This window comes from Elgaria multicarinata, chromosome 12 (assembly GCF_023053635.1).
Source record: "Elgaria multicarinata webbii isolate HBS135686 ecotype San Diego chromosome 12, rElgMul1.1.pri, whole genome shotgun sequence".
Classification (NCBI taxonomy): Eukaryota; Metazoa; Chordata; class Lepidosauria; order Squamata; family Anguidae; genus Elgaria; species Elgaria multicarinata.
In genome coordinates, this window is record NC_086182.1 from 20,662,572 (window position 1) to 20,684,121 (window position 21,550).

Consider the following 21,550-nt stretch of genomic DNA (forward strand, 5'->3'; position numbering starts at 1 on the left):
AAAACTGACAGGTGAGGCTTTCCAGGGAAATGAGGTTGTGAAAAAAGGCATTAATTTCACCATCTGGATAGCAATTCCACTTAGCTCCAGATACTTTCCCCTACTTTGCTTGGAAATTCATGAGTTCTCCAAGCCAGTGGCGGCCTTTTGCTTTGCCTTCAGGCTTGCAAACATTTGGAAATCTGGGTGTGCACGTATTCAACCAACGCATAACGCCTTCATTGTTACTTTTACATTTATGATCCTCTAAACAATTAACATAATTATTCAGGGGCATTCTTTTTGGATTAACTGAGGCTACACCGTTCAGCAGGGAATCAAACCAGACATGTTACTATTGTGACACTCCAGTCAGAAGGCTAAAACGTCTCTGTTCCCACTTCCAAAATGATTCAGAGTGCATTGTGGGATTTATTCGTCATGTTAACCACAAAGCACAGGCCCTCTCTGTAAGTCTTGGGAACTGACCCAATGAAATCCCGAAGAGGTGGAATCCAGTTCTTCAGAACCAACCGGGCGTCAACTTGGGTCCAGCATTAAACTCTCTCCATGTTCGTTTGTTAAATTCTTGCAAATTTGCAAACTTCCATTTTTTTTCTACACCTAGATATTTATAAGCATTGCAGTCTTTTAGTTTCTTTTTCTTTTTGTAAAAACCATCAATCTCTTTCTCTCTCTCTCTCTCTCTCTCTTTTGCATCTATAAATCTCTCATAAAAGCAGTGAAAATGAAAACAGACTTTGCCTCTCAGTTGCATGTCACAAAAAGGCAATGCATTAGAACATCCATAAAACATTCAGTCATACAGAAAACAGCTTACCCTAAAAACACTTTTGTTGTTGTTGTTATTATCAAAAACAAAGGGGATGGGGGAACTGGCCACAATATGTGCCTTGTAAACGTGTGTCCTTCACTTAAATAATCAGTTTGCACATTCGCCAGGGTGTCTTCAATGTGCATCCATGTCCGTTAATGCAACCGGGAGCAGGTAAGCAGGACACCTGATATAAGGGTATTGTCATTGAATTTGAATGATATCTTTAAAGGGATGCAGGGCTTGTAGCTCTCTCTACAATGGGCAAGCAGGTCAAACAGCTTCTCAGGAGGAGACTGCTCCACCATTGACCATTGTTCTCTATTCGAGCGAGTCACTGTGCTCCAAGCCAAGGTCGCTAACATTTGTTGTCTGGAGCTCCTCGCCGTCTTCCTCCAGCTCCTCCTCTTCCTCCTCTTCCTCCTCTTCTTCCTCCATCTCATCCTCCTCCTCGTCCTCTGTCCCATCAAGTGAGTCATCGTGAGCTGCCATCATGGCCTGCTGCATAGCAATGGTAGCGTTATCAGAGGAGAGGGATTGGAGGTTGTCCATGTTTATGGAGCCTGGAAGAAAAAGCCAACACAGACAATGACATGGAGCTCCACTCACCACCGCCAGGCAGTGTAATAAACAGGGTGGTTGGGAGGATGACATTTGGGGGAAGAAGAACCCATGGAGGACACCACCTTAAGCTCCCTGGAAGAAAAATGTTGCAAATAAATAAAAACAACACAAAGTCTTGGGGCACCTTAAAGACTAACGCATTTATTCTGGCATAAGCGTTTGTAAACTGTAGTCCACGTCATCAGATGCATTAAGTGTTAACCTTAAATTGGCAAATAAGACATGCTGGTGTGGGGATGCCAATTTTGTCTGACAACACATTACAACTCTCCATCCCTCCTCCCCAGCACATGTATATAACCGATTTGAGGTTAGCATGTCGTGCATCCGATGAAGTGAACCACGTCCACGGAATGTGTTAGTCTTTAAGAACAGGGATTGTGCGTACAAGCAAAACATGGAGCTCGTCGAAGTTTTCAAATTTCACCGTGAAGTTGATTCTGGTTCCTGTCTGCATCAGAGTGCAATCTTGTTTTTCCCCCCTTATCCCATTAAATTTTGTGTGTATTTATCCCAAACGTAGGCATCTCTTGTGCACATCTTTGAAAGGGACGCATTCTTTTCCCATTGATTAAAATGTGTTTGTGTGCATTTTTCCAAAAGTAGGGATAGAACCTGGATCTCTCGAGCACCAGTCCAATGCTCTAACCACGGCAGCCCTACACCACACTGGCTCTCAGCGTAGTGGTATGTTTCCCTTTAAGGCTCCCGCCCTAAACAGATTGTCTCTGCTGATTTTAATGAAATGAACTTTCAGGCAAACATGTTTGGGATGGTAGCCTTTACTTTCATTCTCAATTTATGATTCCATTTATGATGCAGCACCTTTTGCGGGGCCACAATAGAAGCCTTGGAGGGCTGCACGTGACTCCTGGGCCGCACGTTATGCACCCATGTTTTAAAGTGTCAGATTCAGCAGATCTGCCTATTTTGTGAAGTCAACTGAATGCTGCACCCTTGCGCTGATTCTTACCATCGGGGTTAGTACCGGGGTTGCCTCCTTGTTGCTGCAGCACACCAGCCGCAATGGAGTTGGGCCAGAATCTTTGCGTCGGCCGGTGTTGGGATTTGATCTTCTTGGCTTTGGGGGCTGGATCCGGATTGCTTGCATCCAGCATGGGCTGCAGAATACGTCGCCGGGCGTTGATAAACCTTCCCGTGGGGAGGAAAAAAGAAAGATATGGACAGGCGTATTTCTTTATACTCCTGGGCTGCCCTGAGCATCACATATCATTGTTTTAAGATAGAAAGAACGGGAAGGGAAGCATCTTCCGGGGGAAACCTTGCTTTTTAAAAATAATAATAATAATAATCTGTTGGTAACTAATTACAAAAGGAATGCTGCTGGAAATGTGTGTTTGCTAAAGAACGGCAAATCCTACATCCAACTTGAGTCAGGTAGATGAATTTACAAAATTTAGGAATTTTCCAATACTGCCCTGCACCGATGATAAATAGCCAGTAGAGGGTGGTATCTGAATTCATTTTGCCTTTGTTCAGATAATTAAAAAGACTAAAAAACACCCCTACCGCACATGCATATGGAATCTGAAGAATATTCACACAACTGTGAAATAAAGTTTTGCTTTCAGCAAGCTGGAGCCTTTCCCCCTTACACGCTCATTTTCTATGTGCCTGGAGGATTTGTTTGTTTGTTTTCTGCATGGCAGCATTCAAGCATGTAACTCTTTATTTATTTATTTATTTATTACATTTTTATACCGCCCAATAGCCGAAGCTCTCTGGGCGGTTCACAATTCTTCAGCTAGAGTGGAACCAATCCAAGGGTGGTGGTGGAGGAAACTTTAAGGGTGGATTTAGCCATAAAGAACCCACCTTCCCGAGGGTACAGCTGCAGTCTGAATCAGACCACCCCTCCACCTCAATTTTTTGCAAACTAATTAAAGAGACAAGAAATTTGACCATGGATCTTTGTTCTCTTGTACAGTTTGTGCCCTGGTTCAGCCAGTCCGGTTCATCTATTCAGATTTGGCAGGAGCTCCCAAAGGTCTCAGGGAGAGAGAGAGAGAGATCTTGTTATCTGAGGCCCTTTAAATGGGGAGATGTCAGAGATTGATCCAGGGCTCTTCTTCATGCAAAACATGTGCTCTACCACTGAACTGTGGTCTCAGTTTCACTGCGTACAGATTATTTAACTTGAACCCAAGTGATGGTTTCTCCTTTCTCCTCCATCATCATCATCATCATCATCATCATCTAATCTTCTCCAACCTAACACCCCCCCCCCCCGGTTGGGGGAGGCTGCTAACCCTTCTCATCCCTTTCAATGTGATTGAGGCCTGATCAGTCCTCATGTTTATATTTATTCATTTATTTAATATTATTTATTTAATAAATAAATAAATATAAATTTATTTATATGATCAGTCCTCATGTTTATATTTATTTTATATATATATATATATATATATATATTCATTTATATGATCAGTCCTCATGGTTTTATTTATTTATTTATTGCATTTATATACCACCCCATAGCCAAAGCGCTCTGGGCGGTTTACCAAAGTTAAAAACAGTAAACATTAAAACAAATATACAAAGTTTAGAAACATAAAAAAACATAAAAACACAATATCCTTATAAAAACAGCTATTATTGACAATCAACCACAAGTAATCCGCCCTCCCTGGCCTGGCCACTTTTGACTGCCCACTTGAATTTTAAGAAATGAGTGAAACAAGAAATGTCTTGGCTCTATTCATACTTCTATGAGGTAATTTTCCCCCCCTGTGCTAGTTTTGCACAAGTGCACTTGTTTTCTCTATATGCCCTCATGTGGTGAGAACTGGAATTTATGAAGTCCTGTATCCAAACATAGGATATTGGTCCATCTACTTCAGTACTGTTGACACTGACTGGCAGTGGCTCTCCAGGGTTTCAGGCAGGATTTTTTCCTTGCCCTACCCAGAAAAGCTGGGGATCAAACCGGGAACCTTCTGCATGCAAAGCAATGTCTCCATCACATTGAGCTATGGCCCCTCTGAGCGAAACTGTGTATTACCTCAAGCATTTGTAGGGGAGAATCAGCAGGTGGCAGCTGCGCTTTTTAACCATTCTGGTGGCCTGAGATTCTCTCCTACGAGGACGGAAAAGGGGGGGGGGAATGGATAGGGCGGCCAATCTGCAAAAGCGGACACATGGCCATCCTAGGTCGGAAACCACATGTTTATTTTATATATAATTCCTTAGTAAAGATATCCAGGACCATGCGGGGGGAGGGCGAGGGGGTCATGACAAACAACACTTAACCATGGAAGAAGGACAAGAAGAAAATATCAACACAGGATGGACTTTTGCCGGTTTAAAAAGCTCTGCTCAGTTAAAACAGCGGCCATGGCTAGACCAGGCGATATCCCGGTGATCGCCCCGGGATCATCCTTGTGCGTCCACATGATGCACGGGGCTTCCCAGGAGTAGGGAGGGATGATCATTCCTTTGCCCTGGGATATAGCCCTCCCCTTTACCCCCGCTTTTTCTGTGGTCTCAGGATGATCCTGAGACTGCGGAATGTGTGGCTGCACGTTGTGGGTTGTCCCACCTCCTTGCGAGTAACTGCGAGGACCCAGGCACAGTGTCATGACCTCAGGAGGAGAGGAAATTGGCATTTGGGAGAGGGGCAGCATGTAGAACCACTGGATCCACAATTCTCTTGTCCCCACCCGTGCCTGCCTAGCAGAAATTAAAGGAAAGGAGGATGGAGTGGCTAAAACATTTTCATTGCTCTTCTTGCCCTGCCTAGGATGGACAGAGGCCTCTGATTTTGGAGGCCTTGTGTTGTTCAGATATTTATCTGGCAGGATTGTACCCTAAGGCTGCAATTCCATACCCACTTATCATGGAGTAAGCACCACTGGACTCAGTAGGACTTGCTTCTGAGTAGACATGTATATGATTGCACTGCACAAGGTCTATTTTTTAACATGAATATGGGGTAGGAATAAGAGTAGAGAGCAGACAATTGCCTCTCAGGGTTGAAAACCGTCTTCTCTACTTCGAGTTGAGAAGGGTGTGTGTGTCAAGATCTCACTCACCAGTTGTTGACTTGCAAGAGTGTGAGGTTTGTCTGTGCTGCTATCTGTCTTTTCTCATCCTCTGTTGGATAAGGGTGCTGAAAAGGGAGAGAGAAGGGGTATTGTTATTATACTTCACATGACCGAAGGGCTGATCCAGAGCTCTTTTTGTCTTGGAGGTCTCCATTTTCCAACAGATTTCCATCTTCCTATTCCCTCTGTAATTTGTTTAAAACATGTTTAAAAAAGAATTTTGGTAAATTCAAAACAAAATTGAACAGTACATGAGATAGCAGCGTGGTCATGGGACTGCAATCCCATGTCATGCTTGCACTTTTCAAGTTAAAGTTGGTTTCATCTCTGTAACATGGACTGTTACAAACTCTTCTTGCATAGGTTCTTTGAAAAACACATGATCATTTTAAAGTATATGTATGGTATTTATATAAACTTCATTTCATAATTCATGCAGCTTTATAAGTACATTCTTTTTACTTTTTCTCCTAGTCTCTTATCCTGAGTGACCCAACTTGGCTTTATTTTTGCCTGAAATCTGAGTCAACCCTGGCAGATTCTGACACAAATCTGGTTCAGATTGGCCTGCCTTGGCCTGAAGGAGTTAAACCACTTTGGGTTGATTTGGTCCAATGGCCTGCACTTGCCACCCGCCCACCTGTGGGACTTACCTGAAGCCTCTGTATGCATCGGTCAGCCACTCAGTCTCCTCTCTTGACTGCCGTAGATTTAATGTTGTAAACTACAGCATCCAGAAATAGCCAGCAGCCAACTCTGCTTAAGCTTTGGAAATGAAACCAAAGTGAGGCAGCCCAGGGCAAAGGTGCCCGAGTTGAATTGGGGCTGATTTGGAAGCTCCGAATTGGCCTCCGAATCGAATGCGGTGTGTGTGTTCACAGCCCTAATGCTGACCATGGCATGGATAAGGATTGGGTCAATCCTATGGTTCTCCCTCTACATTCATCCTGAATGTTTTAAAAAATGCTGTATTTCTTAGCTTCAGGCCCTTCATCTAAAACATGAGAAATAATGAACTACCTTAGCAACTTGCTTGCAAGGATTTTTTTTGTGTGTGTGATGATGCATTATGACATGCTTCAAACACTCCAGAAATTTGATGCATGTAAAGGTCAAACATTATTATTGGGGTTACTTTGTAAAACTTTGAACCGCTTCCCAGAAGCAGGTTGATTCTACAGTTCAGACAGCAGAGGGTAGCAGCGAGTTGGCATGGTGAAGGTTTGGTAGAAGATGCACCATAAATACCACTTTATTTGCTACATGACACATAGAACACTGATTTTCAGCTCAGCACCATGCAAATTTCAGAATAACAAAAATATAAGTTAAAAATCAAATCAGGGTGGCTTCCAGCGACAGAGTCGATCCAGACATTAAGGCAAATCAAGCAGCCATGATTCTCCCTATTCTACAGTCCAATAAAACAGGAATTTGGGGGTTGTGTAGGAAAGAGCAGGATTCTGGTGCAAAGCTATGCTACTTCTCTAATTTTTCAGAATCGTAGAATTCATTGGGTTTGGGTTCAGTCTGAGTTATATGTAGAGTGGACCCATGGAAATCAATGGATATTAAGATGGTCACATCTAACTTAAGTCCCATTGATTCCAATGAATCTACCCTAAGTAGGACCAAGGCTGGCTGAGCAGGTCCTTAAAGCTGATTTGCATGCTTTGCTGCTGCTTATATTACTATTACTTTTTTTTTTATCACCACAGCTTTATTTTAGCCAGCCAACAGCCCTGTGAGGTAGGTCAGGCTGATTAGAAAATGCCTGGTGCAAGGTCACCCAGTAAATGTCATGAGTGAGTGGAAATCTGACCTTGAGCTTTCTCTGTCTAACACAGACTTTATATGACAGATCTTGGAGGAGCTGCCCCTAGCCTGGTGCCTTCCAGATATTTTGGACTTCAGTTCCCATTAGCTCCAGCCAGCATGGCCAATACTCAGAGATGCTGGGAGTTGTGTCCAAAATATCTGGATGTCACCAGGTTGGGGAAGGCTGAATTAGAATAACTGGTGTGAAAACGCAGCATCTTAGATGTTCTAACTGTAAAGCAAGCTCAGAACATCTGGGCATCCAGAGCCCTCTGCCTCCATTCCTGACATAAACACATAGGCTGTCTAAATGCAGTCAGCATGTGATAAATTTAGAGGTGTATGAGGATTTCAGTTCAGTTCACAAATCACTTGGGAATACCCTATTCGCAATTCCAAACGTGAACGCGAATGGGAGTGCATGCTCTCCGAAAATGTTTGCAAATCCCCAAAATTGCCTTCGCAAAATGTGCATTTGAAAAACACACAACTCTCTCAAAAATGCACAATGTTCTTAAAAAAAAAAAAAAGAGCACAACTTTTCACGTCCAAACGAACTGAAAAGCCGGTCACGAATGAGAATGGGAACGAGCTGAACCACAGTTTGGAGAATTTCAGCCAGCTCAAGCCTCCATGGCTCTTCCATCCCTTGATAAATTGTTCTGGTGGCATCGCAGGGCTGGTTCAATGCATCTCTGAGAGATGATCATGGCACAGGGCATAGCATGTTGGCAAAAAGTGAGGGATGGGCAAAGGAATGGAACATTAGCTTCCCTCCAGGGGAAGGGAAATGCCAGCTCTGGGTGGAGGGTATCCATTGGGGCCATGGCACAAGGATGCCATCCCTCCCTCTCTGGACCACAGCCCTGAACTGAATCCCTCTCCGTCCCTCATGGCTGCTGTTTTTAAAGCAGGGGTGTTGAACCTCAGGCACAGGGCCCAAATTCCTTAGTTACTGGCAGTAAGCGCTTTAAGCTAAAATATGCTTGGAGTTTGAGTATTTTGGCCCTTCCTCCTTTTTGCCTTTGGCCCCACCCACCTCTAGTATTTGCCCCCCAAAAGCTTCTTTGAAATTGAATTCAGCTCTCTGGCTGAAAGAGATTCAATAGCCCTGTTTTAAAGGAAATAATCAGACACATTAAATGCAAGCACAATCAACTCAATTGGCCCCATATACTGCTAGGAATGTGTGATTCCAATGGGGAGGAGGGAGGCTGGGGACCCCAAGCCTCTGCCTTCTGGCCCCCGGCTCTATTCTAGGACCAGCTTCTGTTCACAGACCGCTCCCTAGTGCTCCTCCCTGCAAGCTGCTTATGGCTCTGTAAGCTTTATCTCGTCACTGCTACCATTCCACTGTTACCATTCCACTGCTACCATTCCCCAGCCAGTCACGCTGGGCAATCAGACATGGCACATTTAAACTGCCTCTTGTCCATTTCTTTATGTCCTGCCATTTATGTTTCTATAGTGGACGACGTGGAGGAGGGAAGCTGCCGACCCCGTGCCTTCAGCCCAAAATAGGGCAGTGAGATTGTTAACTGGATGGTCCACAAACATAGTTTCTAACAGTCATATAATAGGCTATACTAATACACATCCACCTATCCCAACCCCAAGAGTCTTCATTGGTGGGATAAAGAGTTTCATCATAACCCCAATACATTCAGTTATATTAAGTTAATTGTCCAAACCAGACCAGAAAGTCACTCTTGTAGAGCTTGTCTGTTTCAGTCAGTTTCTGGATACATCCTCCTATCTCATAATAGATAATTTATAACTGATGCATCCATATACCAAGCCAAAACATGAATCGAGCTTTCAATAAAGCTTGCTGTGTAAAGAATCTATATAGTCTTGGATGCTGTAGCCTTGGATGGTGCCAGGGTCAGCATGATTGGGCACTTGCCCATGTTCCAGTAGGGGACTCATGGCCCAGAGTCCTTACTCTTCACCACTGCAACCTGCTTGTTCACCTACCTCTTGCTCTGGCCAGACGATGGTGGTGATGAGAAGGAAGAGCAGGAAATCCTACTGCGTATTTGCTCACTGCCCTCTGCCACTACCTACTTTCTCACTCCTCTCAGCCTGGCAAGCAAGAATGTGGTAGCAAAGATGAAGAAAAGGAGTAGAGGCAGTAGCTGGTGGCAATGGTGGTGAGAAGGTAAACTCACTGAGGGAGGGGGCAATTAAGGGTGCCTTGCCCAAGCTGCCGCCCCCCCCCAAAACCTGGAGCACTGGATGGTGCGTTTCTTTGCTCAGATGCCACCTTCAGTCAGGAACGAACCTCCGCCATGCAAGCTTACAAAGAGACGCTCATTTAATAAAAGCTGCTCTTGATTTAAGGTCCCCGCGAGAAGCTACAACTTCTAAGCTAAAATCTATAGCAAGTGATATTGGAGCAATTTTGTTTCCCCAAGATGCTTTCCTGATGGGCTATTTCTATCTAAGCAGAGGGAAAAAAGTGCTCATTGGGCATTTTACACCATTGCCCAGAGTGAATTCAAGCTATTGTCGTAGTAAACTAAATTCTAAGGACTGCACGCTGAGAATTGAGGGATTTAAGGGATAGCACAAGGCCTAATCAAAAGTCCCATGTAGCTCAACAGAAAAAAAAGTTTTCTAAAGAAACTAGCGATGGGAATTCATTGGTATCTCCCTAGTTCGGGTCATCTCAGTGTCACCCACGGGGGGACTGTTTTGCAGCTGCAGAAATGTTTGCTCTGCTTTTCCTGGGCATTTTGATGTTTTATTGTTTTAATGCTTTTTGTTATTAGTACATTTCAGTCATTTTATAAGAAACATTGGAATATAAATATTTAAAATATCTAGCATCTTCTGCCTCCCCTCCTAGCTGGGTGAGGAGACCTGAGAGAGGGCCCCATTAATGATGGATGAGAAATTCCCTCCAACATTTTTTTTTTTAAAAAAGCAGATTTATCTGATCTGTACTTCGCGGAAACAAACATGGAAATGGATGCAATTCAGAGGTGGAAATATGTATACTTCTGGGTTTCCTTCATTCCACAAAAAGGAAACAAATAAGTTCATTTGATAAATGTGCAAAACCCCACAGCGTACATCTCTAAAGTGCACACCAACACACTCTAGTCAATGGGGCATCCATCTATCCATCCATCCATCCATCCATCCATCCAATAATGCATCCATTTGAAAAATGCACACAAAATGCACACATGTACATTGATGGTGCTATATATATATATAAAAAAATAATAATAAAATAATATGCAGCTTTTTCCTGTTTTATTTTTTTATTTTTATTTTTTGCATGGAACCAGCACAAAACAGACTTGGGCCTAATCTACACCAAGCAGGATATTGCACTATGAAAATGGTATGAAAGTGGTATATAAAAGGCAGGAGCCAATAGCGGTATTGAAGTGCACTGACAACTGTTGGGGCCCATTGACTCATACCACATACCGCTTTCATACTGCTTTCATAGTGCTATACCTTGCTTGGTGTGGCTCCTGCCTTTTATTTACCACTTTCATACTGCTTTCATAAAGCTCCATTCGATGAGCGTTTTATTGCACGCTTGTTACTGGGCACTCATGGAGTTTGCTCAGGTCCCTCACATGACATTGTCTGCCTCCTGCACCCCTTCCGCCCCTTCTGGCCTTTCTTGTGCGACAAAAAACCCCTCATCAAGTCCGATGTTTTTTAAACTCGGAATTGCTGCTCTCTCCTGCTCTCTAAGCAGCACCATTAGAACAGTGGACTCAATGGGCCTCGTGCTCATTTGAAAAGAGGAAGTAACTGAGGAACGAAAACACCAGTTGAGAAACAAAGGTAGGGAGCGTGTTATATCCTGCTTGGTGTAGATTACGTCTTGGAGTTGGGGAAAGGGGGATGTCCATGGAAACAGACTTGAGAGATTCTTCCATGCAGCTGCAAAACAGTTCTCCCATGGGTGACACTGAGATGACCTGAACTAGGGAGCTACCAATGAATTCCCACTGCTACTTTCTTTAGAAAACATTTCTCTGTAGCCTTTCCTTTCTTTGAATTTGTCTCACCCCCTTTTAATGCTGCTCAAGCTGTCATCCATTGCCAGATTTGTGGTAGTCAATTCCATCGTCTGACTATGCGCTGTGTGAAGACGTCCTTCCTTTCAACGTGAGGGTGGTGTGAAGAGAGCAGGGGGGGTATTCCGCTCGCCCTCTGTGCATTCATTGCACACTCTTGGAACACTGTGTGAAAAAGACTCTGTTCCAATGTTATCGCTCATGAATGGTAGCACGGCAGGAACAGTTAGTACTGGTTGGGCATGGCAATAATGGTGTGGGGCTTTCATGGAAGTTGGAGCGTGTTCAGAGGAGGGCAACCAGGATGATCAGGGGTCTGGAAACAAAGCCCTATGAGGAGAGACTGAAAGAACTGGGCATGTTTAGCCTGGATAAGAGAAGATTGAGGGGAGAAATGATAGCACTCTTCAAATACTTAAAAGGTTGTCACACGGAGGAGGGCCAGGATCTCTTCTCAATCATCCCAGAGTTCAGAACATGGACTCATGGGCTCAAGTTACAGGAAGTCAGATTCCGGCTGGGCATCAGGAAAAACTTCCTGACTGTTAGAGCAGTACGACAATAGAACCAGTTGCCTAGGGAGGTTGTGGGCTCTCCCATACTAGAGGCTTTCAAGAGGCAGGTGGACAACCACCTGTCAGGTGTGCTTTAGGGTAGATTCCTGCATTGAGCAGGGGGTTGGACTTTTAGGCCCCTTCCAACTCTAGTATTCTATGATTCTATGATTCTATGAATGGTTTGTTGCTTGTGGAATTTTACAGCCGAATTAACTCATGAAGCATTTGCTTTCTTTGCCCTTTTGGACTAGAGAAACAAGACAGGGTTGCCACCATGCCCTGCAATGGAGGTCACTGAGTTGATGGCCAAATGAACACACATAGATCTCCCCCTCGCCCTCTGCAAAAAAAAAAAAGTCTGATTGGGAAAAACATTTGGATTTAAAACTGCACCAGAACTACCCCCTCCCTGAAGCTTCAGGGATAATTGGGACAAGAAGCCTAGAATGCCCCAGAGTCTCTTTCTAACAGAGCTAATTGCATAAATCTGTATTAATTGCTGTGCAAAATAGTGCTCTGGAAAATCTGCCAAACGCCTTTTAATTCTTTTGCAGTCGGAGCCAATGGTTGTGAACGGGTGATGGGAAAACGCGGTCCTCAAAGCAGCAACTTATAGGTTACAGCACACACGACAAAAGATCCCTGAAACAAGTGAGTTGTGGGGATGGATGTGCCACATAAAACCATATCACCCACCTAATAGTCCTATCCAGAGATGGCTGGTATTCCTGGGCAGGCAGGGCACGGAACACCCAACTGTGGTGAGTTCTAAATCCCCTCTGTTTCAAACTCATGCTCTTGTTGGTTCTGCCTGCCCCAAACTCCTTGGCTCTGTGTACACTTTGCTGCCCTGCTTCTCCAGCCCCAATGGGCTCCAGCTTTCTGGGAGAGAATTCTTTAAAGTTAATTATGCAGTTAGGTTCTTGTATGAGGAACTGCTTTCTTTTGTAAGTTCTAAACATACTAACAATTAGAGATATATGGATTTTGTAAAATCCGTTCTTTCTGCAAATTGTGGATTGTCAGGCATCTTTCGTTCCATCATCCACTCACTGACAGAATCAGTTTTTTTTTTTACAATTTGCAAAAATGTGCACCTGCGAAAATGCACAAATCCATACATTGTTACGTAAATTCCAAACTTCGGTAACTTGCCAAGGAATTTGCATTCTTCGGTACAAATTTATTTATGTAATTTTCTAGGCAGGGAAAAAAATCTGCTTGTGTGGGTTTGCGAATGACAGAATGGAAAGTCACAAACAATCCACAAAACTCATGCAGAATGGATTAAATAATTTGAACATCGCTACTTAAGGATGAACACTTGGTTTTATGATCTAATTTGTTTTGTTTACATTACTTGGATTTTCCAAAAAGGTAACAACAACCCAGGTTTAGGAATCTGCATAGGTGCAAGTACATCCTTTTATTAGGGTGACCATATGAAAAGGAGGACAGGGCTCCTGTATCTTTAACAGTTGTATAGAAAAGGGAATTTCAGCAGGTATTATTTGTATATGTGGAGAACCTGGTGAAATTCCCTCTTTATCACAGCAGTTAAAGCTGCAGGAGCTATATTAGAGTGACCAGATTTAAAAGAGGCCAGGGCACCTGCAGCTTTAACTGTGGTGATGAAGAGGGAATTTCACCAGGTTCCCCATATACACAAATGACACCTGCTGAAATTTCCTTTTCAATACAACTGTTAAAGATACAGGAGCCCTGCCCTACTTTTCATATGGTCACCCTACTTTTATAGCTCAGATCCCAGTTTTCAGGCATAGAAGCCAGAATAATTACCTTAAATAACCAAACCCACTCTTACCTCCGAAATATGGAAATGACTGAAATGGGGAAATATGGACAGATCCATTTCCAATGGTTCACTGTAGAAGGAACAGAAGTCTGACTGACCCACAAATTAAGTTGATTGAACAGCGCATGTGTATGAGGAAGCCTGAAACATCCAAGAAACACCTCTCCACCATGGTACATAGGGCATTGCCTTCTGCTAAGTCAGACCACTGTTCCACCTAGTCCAGTATTGATAGCACTGACTGGCAGCAGTGGTTCTCCAGGGATTTGGTCAGGATTCTTCCCTAGCCCTACCTGGAGATACCAGGCACTGAACCTGAGTCCTTCTTCATGCTAAGAATTTGCTCTACCACTGAGCTACAGGCCCTCCTGTAGTCCATTACTCCAAACCCATTCCATCTGCAAAAAGGCTGTTCTCATAGTATCTATGATGGAATTGTGGATTGGTGTATATATGATGGAGTCCAACTGTCTGGGAAATCAGAAGAGTATTCTATTAAGAGTTCCTCTCTTGGGCACTAGGTGGCAGACAGACTCCTAAACATAACAGCGTGAATTGTTGATGCTTCCAAATATTGGTAAAATTTCCTCTATCCCAGGATTTTGGCAAAAAGAGAAAGAAGAAGCTTGGCTGAAGGAGAGACCTTTCCTTCTATAGAAATTGTAGGATTTGGGGGAGGGTCAAATCTGGACATAATTTGTGTATTACTGACATAGACAAAATTGACTGCAAAGCCTGCAAATAGATTAGGTTTCCCCTCTCTCCCCAACTTTTGGATCCGTGGAAGGCAGCACACTTGGGATCATGTCACCTCTGGCTGACCCCGCAACAAAAAGGACGGGCATGTGGCATTGAAGCACACCCGTGCAGTTGCAAGGGAGGCGGACATCTAAACCAACTTCACTTGCTTCATGCCGAAGCTCTGTCTCAGGGGTCCTTTCTGTGCACCTCGACTGAGTTTCCCCAAAACAGTGGAGGTAATTAGGAACATAGGAAGCTGCCGTTTACTGTCAGTCCAAAAGTCCATCTAGGGTGGACACTGACTGGAAGCAACAACCATCCAGGGGGTTAGGCAGGACTTTTTCCAGACCTACCTGGAGATGCTGGGGTTTGAACCTGTGACCTTCTGCATGCAAAGCAAGGGCTCTACCACTGAGCTACAGCCCCACCTCCGATGTAATGCTTCTCTTAGGATTCTGGATTGCACTCCCATTTAATACTCATTTTCCCAGCCCTCTTCCGGCTATGCTGGTTTATGTTGCTGAAATCCTGTACTGTCCTACCAAGACACGTGGTAATGGGGAACTCTCTTCTCTAAGCCAAGGAGTTCCGTGTCCTGGTGCTCAATGAGCAGCTGCACCTTTACTGCACAGATGTAAAAAAAACCCCGACACCTGTCACATTCACAAGATAGCCAGATGACATCCCGTCTGTTTTAAAGCATCTCTCCGTTGGCTTGCTCACTTCCCCCCGGCACAATTCAAAATGATGGTTTGTGAGAGCAGCGGTGAAATGAACCAATCAGGTGCTACTCTTGGAGGCACACAGCCAATGAGCCACTGGAGTGTTGAGGGGGCAGGCCTCTTGCTGTTCTGGTGTCTTATTGACCACACACCTCCAAGGGCCATGCGTGATTGGTTCATTTCAATGCCACTTGGAGATATACTTGAATCTAAAATGGCACACAGTTGCAAACTCCACTGGCTGGCCCAGAACTTTCCTTTACAGCATGTCACAGACTGCCACCCTGGGCCCACTAACATCCATGTTTGGGAGGTCATTCAGGGGGCCCTGTCTATGGGGCCCAAGACCTGTGCCCTATGGTCCTGTCCTGGTGGTGCTACTGAGCACAAGTCACTAGTTCTACTACTGTACAGCTAAAATGGATCCTTAGAAATGAGCAGCCAAATTTTATTTCTAATCCACAAGGTGGAGAATGATGGATTTCAACCTTCCTACATTCACTTTGGTGACTATTGTGAAGAGGTTTTCACTTATTATCATCCCAGAAAAAGGCACTTCATAAACACACACAGAGGGTGCCATTCAGCGTGGCTTCTCCTTAACAGAAATGGATCTCAAGGGGTTAATCTCTCAGACACACTTGTTGACTTCTCTCACCATAAGATGCTGAAAAAGCCAGGAGCGCATGATATTTGTAGCATGTTTCGGCAGGACTCCCCGTTTGTTCTTTGACTTTTTATCTTCGCTGTCAAGAAGAGAGGTCAGGTCCAGGTTAACCTACAGGGCAGGGAAGAGAGAAAGGGAAGCTTAAACAACAATGCAGGTAAAAAAATAATAAAAAAGGGAGGCTAGGTTGCCATGGTGACACCGTTCACAACGTCGGTCCGATTTCATGGTGGCTCCGTGAGACTAGAGAGAGTGTTGTGCTATTCAGGGAGGCAAGCGCAAAAACTAACTTAAGAGGATCTGTGATGTTCACTTCGAAATTACAATAGAAAGAAGAAGGGCATCAGTAGCATTTTCCCCAGCATCTAAATCAGAATAAAAATAACCTACTTGTTAAAGAACATGCGAGATCTTGTCCTGCCTTTCTATCTGCAGAATCTGGATGGATGGGGACTTAGACTTGTGGAAAGCACAATTGCTTGCATCATGTTCATACCAAAAAGGGTGACGAAAAGGGATAGACCTCGGGTAAAGCAGGGCTTAGTTTGAGCCAAGCTTAGGAAAGCTCAGCTCCAAAAGATGGTTTGAGTGCTAGGGCTTAGACCTGGAAGACTGGAGGGGATCATAAATTTGCCTCTGATCAAATTTAGACAGTGCTTCCCTTGTTGCCTAGTAAGTAGGAATTTGGTGCAAGTCTTTGAGAGGGGCTGAGGAGCCCAAAAGGAGAACTCCCTCTGTTCAAAAAGTCTGCCCCATAGCAACTCGGATATAGGCCTCTTCAGGATGGACATGGCCTGAAATGGGCTTCCATCCTGCCCCTAATGCTACCCAACTCTCCCCTCCATCAAGGGTAGGCATGGTTGGCCACCTGCTGAGAGGTGCCCCTGGAGCTACTATTCCTGTTCATCACTGCAACCTGCTTGTTCCCCTGCCTCTTGCTCTGGCCCAGACGACCAGTGGTGGTGAGAAGGAGCTGGAGATGCCATGGCCTATTTGCTCCTTGGCTGTCAAGCAAGCAAGTGGTAGTCATGATGAGAAGGGGGAGGATGAGCAAGAGCAGCTGGTGAAGTTCTGGGCACCACACTTCAAGAAGGATGCAGACAAGCTGGAGCGTGTTCAGAGGAGGGCAATGAGGAAGACAAGGGGTCTGGAAACAAAGCCCCATGAAGAGAGACTGAAAGAACTGGGCAAGTTTAGCCTGGAGAAGAGAAGATGGAGGGGAGACATGAGAGCACTCTTCAAATACTTGAAAGGTTGTCACACAAAGGAGGGCCAGGAACTCTTCTCAACCCACCCAGGGTTTAGGACATGGAATAATGGGCTCAAGTGACAGGAAGCCAGATTCCGGTTGGACATCAGGAACCGCTTCCTGACTGTTAGAGCAGTACGACAATGGAACCAGTTACCTAGGGAAGTTGTGGGCTCTCCCACACTAGAGGCCTTCAAGAGGCAGCTGGACAGCCATCTGTCAGGGATGCTTGAAGGTGGATTCCTGCATTGAGCAGGGGGTTGGACTTGATGGCCTTATAGGCCCCTTCCAACTCTACTATTCTATGATTCTATGATAATGTCAGTAAGAAGGTGGATTCACTGACCGAGGGCCCCCCATGGATGGGGATCTTGCCCAAGGGCCGTCAAACCCTCAAACTGTCTCCCTCTTAGGTATCTTTCCTATGTAAGAAAACTCCTTACTTTGAGGAAAATGCAGAGGGTAAGAGGTGATTGGGAAGGTTCGCTTCCAGGGACAAGAAGTCTTGCAAAGCCTCTCCATAATTGGAAATGATAGCAGAGTGTCATTTTCTGCCACAGATCATGGATCACCATAGTCATTGAAAGCGATAAGAGCTATGATGCATGGCAGGAAATGAAACACCCATGCATCATTCACAATTAAGGGTAGGCCTTGTATGGTCTCTCTTGTGTGTGGGTGAACACCCCCCATCTGCCCATTTCCCCCAAATAAAACTTTTTCATTTGGGTAAGGTGGTGGTAGGGTGGCCATGCGGAAATGCCCCTTCATGGCCACCGTTGTGCATAACATTAGATTTGTGAAAAGACAGAGACTCCATATTTGTTAAGAATGGAGGCTCTCATGGAGGGTGGGAGACTGATGGGCACAAGCGGATGGATCTGGTATGTCCTGGCCACTTGTGTGCGTTGGCGGGCAAGGGCAGCAGCTCTGCATGCCAGGTTTGGAAGGTGAGTGGGAGAAGAATCCGATGGACTTCTGGTTGGGCACCTGCTGCATCCTGTCCATTCTGAATGATTAGCCTTGTGCTTGGCTTTCTTGGGTGCCCACCGTGGTGGGTGCTCAGAAAAATAAACATCTGAATGATTCGGATGCCTGAGGCTCGATCTGAATCTGGATCCTAACAGGTCCAGAGCTCTGAATCGGGCTTCAAAGTGGATTGGGGAGGGCATGCACAGCCCTAGAGAAATCAAACAGCTTGACAAGAACTGCCCACCCATTGTCAATGCAGCAGTGCTACTGAAGAACAGGTGCTTTCATATGTACTCATGGGTGCATGCACACAAGAGATGGGTGAATTTGTCAGGTTTGATCTCATTCAGGTTCTTACTAGTTTCGTTCCATCCAGGTTCCATGAGACCCTTTTCTCTCTCCTCTGCACAGAAATCTGTACACGTTTTTCAAAATGTGTGCATTTTGTGCACATTTTTCAAATGCATGCATCGTTGCACACGTGCACTCATTGGCTAAAGTGTGTTTATTCATATTTTCAAGACAAACACATTTTTCAAATGACCCTACATTGGTGAATACATTTTGCTTTGTTCTGCAAAATGCACACAAACCCCGATTTCTGACTCCAAGTTGCATTTGGATCTGCATTCAGTTCCAGGAGGTGCGAATTGGGTAAATTTTGCAATAAAATGGGACCTGGGCAGAATGTGCACCCATGAACTGCTGCGAACAAGTTCAAGGTAACTGCCGGTTATCCAAACCAGTCTTTAGTCCCTTTGTTTTTTGGTGAAAGTTACCTCCAAGTGAATAGTTTGGTAATACTCTTCTATCTAGTAATCAGTTTTACAATGTGCAATTCTCAATAGGATTCTTTTCAGGACAGCAGAGAGAAACATCTTCCTTTCCTGTTTATTATAAAGCAGCTGATAAAAAGAAAAGAAGATGCAAACATCTTGGAAAGCAGAAAGAGAGAAGTTTTAATGAGGTTGCAGGAAACTGGAATTTCAACATCAAGTTTAAACACACACACACACACACACACACACACACACACACACACACTTTTTTTTAGGTCCTTCATAAAAACATTTCTCCTGCATGAATTAAACATCAGGATGGCAGCCCTGTGTCAGGTATAAATGATTCCCCCAGGTGCCGCTTGGGATGTATTGCAAGGCCTGGGCTGAATAAATTACCCAGGCAATACAGAAATAACATTAAGAGTGCTTGTCCAGGGCTCCAGGAGTGCCACAATATTCCCAGCATACTTGTATTCAACAGATCTGATCAATTTCACTCTAAGATCTGAGCTAGCAGCAGCTTTTACACGTTAAAAAGAATTGAGAGTCAGGTTTTGTTTTTGCCTCCTCATCTCCGCTCAGAGAGCTGAGAGAAAGACAAGGAATTGCGGATGTGACGGTTCTGGCAATGCCTTTTTCAAGAGTTTTATTAAGCTTCCTTAAAAAAAGAAGAAAAGAAAAATAATAATGCCCTGACGCAGGGAGGGGGCCAGGGAGATTTTAAAAGAGCTCGGAGACTGATCGGGTGCAATCATGGTCCCTCTCGTGCTGACTCAGTAGGAAATGTCAGTACATCAATGCCTACCTTTTTTCTTTCGGGTAGATCTTAGCTTGTGTAGCAAGCAAGCACTCTATGATTTGCTTCTCATTAATACAAAAGTAGGGTGGGTGGGTGGGTGGGGGAAGAACTGGGACACATTCCAAGAAGTAGGCAAAGATTTCTGCCGTCAAAATTCAGAGGGGGAAACTAACAGGGAGCGCTATTCCCTGCTACAACGAGATCTCCATTATTCATACCTCTTGTTCTCTGAATCTTTCAATTATCAGAACGATTTAAACGTCTCCCAGGCTGGAGACAGGTGGCAAATTGTTTTGTTGTCTTTAAAAGTTGTTGAAGGCGGCATGACAAAGGCAGAGAGTGGCCACTGGTTCGCACGCTTGTCCCAACTTCACCTATGGGTGGAGTTACACGTCGTGATCAACACAGGTCTTCTGGTCTCCCTCTGCAATGGGTATTTCGTTTTCCTCTGAGACCTGCGGCCACCTCTGCTCACTTTCATTGGCTGTTGTGATGGGGAAACCTACAGGGCTGGTTCAGACATAATGCTGAACGTTGGCATGGTGATATCAGAAGGCGCCTTCCAAGACCCTCAAGTTCATAGGCCCCTTCTTTCCCTTATTTATTTGATTCGATATGTCCCCCGCCTCTCTACCAAGAAAATGGTATCCAAAGCCACTTGCAGGCAGCAATTCTCTCTTTCGTTTCTTGGCTTGCTTGCCAGTTTAATGACTTATGCGTGCTGATAAATGAGATTACAGAGTGTCCCAGAGCCCATAGGATATGGCGGATTCCCTTTTCCGAGGTCGTAGACACTGCAATGACCTTGGAAAGGGGAATCCAAGATCGAGCCGTTCTCTTTTCCTTCTCGCAGCCACTGGGGAGGGCTTGGGGAGAGCAAATAGGGAGCTGAACGTGGGAGGGGAGAGGAGAGGCGTGGTTCCGTAAGACCCTACGGCCTCCCTGTTGCTGTCCCTTCTCTAAGTCAGCACAGAGACTCATTCAGTGGAAAATGCTTTGTTTAAAAGGAAGAATGGGATCAAAGTGGCCTCCACCATACCTCCTGCCCTGCCTGGCTCTTAATTTCTTGCATTAAAGTAATCTGAGCCAACCTCCTCCACCCCATGTTATTCAGCTGATCTAGTAGCCTCTTTTGGAGCCAAGATAAGCTGAAGGGGTAACAACTTGGAGTGTGCAAAGAGGGTCTTCCCTGCCTAGAAATTTGATCTGGAGCTCCATAGAGGTGATTCTCTGCCTTGGTTTCAGAGCACCTCTCCTCTCTCTCCCCCTTGTCGAATTGCCCATCGAAGAACCATTCAGTATTCCAGTAACCAGTATTAACAGAAATGCTTACAACTCTTTCATTTTTTAAAGATAAAGCGATAAACCTTGGCACAGTGATAGTCTTAAGGAGGGGTTTAGCCCCACCAAGTCTGAATTAGATCGGTTCATGCTTTGATTTTTAAAGTAATTTTTAAATGGAAATGAACAAAAATGCGTTCATCAGCATGATTTTTAAAGATAAAGACATAAAACATGGTAAGGTGATAGCTCTTAAGGATGGCTTTAGCTATGCCAAGTTTGAATCAGATCCATTCATGCCATGATTTTTTAGGATTTTTTAAAAAAATTCCCCACTCCAGCCTTCTCCAACTTGGTACCCTTCAGATCTATTGGATGGAGCCCCCACCTGCATGCTTCCACTGAAATAAAGAGCCTATGTGTGCCTGACTCAGGTGTAGAAGCTTTCTCACTCACCATGCCAACCAGCCAGCCCAGCAGCACTTTTACACTGTGGAAATGTGTATGATTGACTTCTATGAGTCAGAATGCGCTCCCTCTCTCCCTCCCCAACCACGGCCAGAATCAGCAGCCAATTAGTGTTTTCCACTCC

The 21,550-nt window shown here is 44.6% G+C and overlaps 1 protein-coding gene across 4 annotated transcripts in view; it reads right to left on the bottom strand.

Moving 5' to 3' along the window:
- Window positions 1-15: 15 nt before the first annotated feature.
- Window positions 16-21,550, bottom strand: part of PKNOX2 (PBX/knotted 1 homeobox 2) — a 362,331-nt gene continuing 340,796 nt past the window's right edge. For all 4 annotated transcript variants that reach the window (XM_063139402.1, XM_063139403.1, XM_063139401.1 and 1 more), the window contains 4 exons: window positions 15,867-15,986; window positions 5,494-5,570; window positions 2,412-2,590; window positions 16-1,377 (listed from right to left, as the gene is read on the bottom strand). In XM_063139402.1, the coding sequence (XP_062995472.1) occupies window positions 1,136-1,377; window positions 2,412-2,590; window positions 5,494-5,570; window positions 15,867-15,986 (618 nt within the window). In that variant the 3' untranslated portion in view covers window positions 16-1,135. The remainder of the gene's footprint in view (window positions 1,378-2,411; window positions 2,591-5,493; window positions 5,571-15,866; window positions 15,987-21,550) is intronic.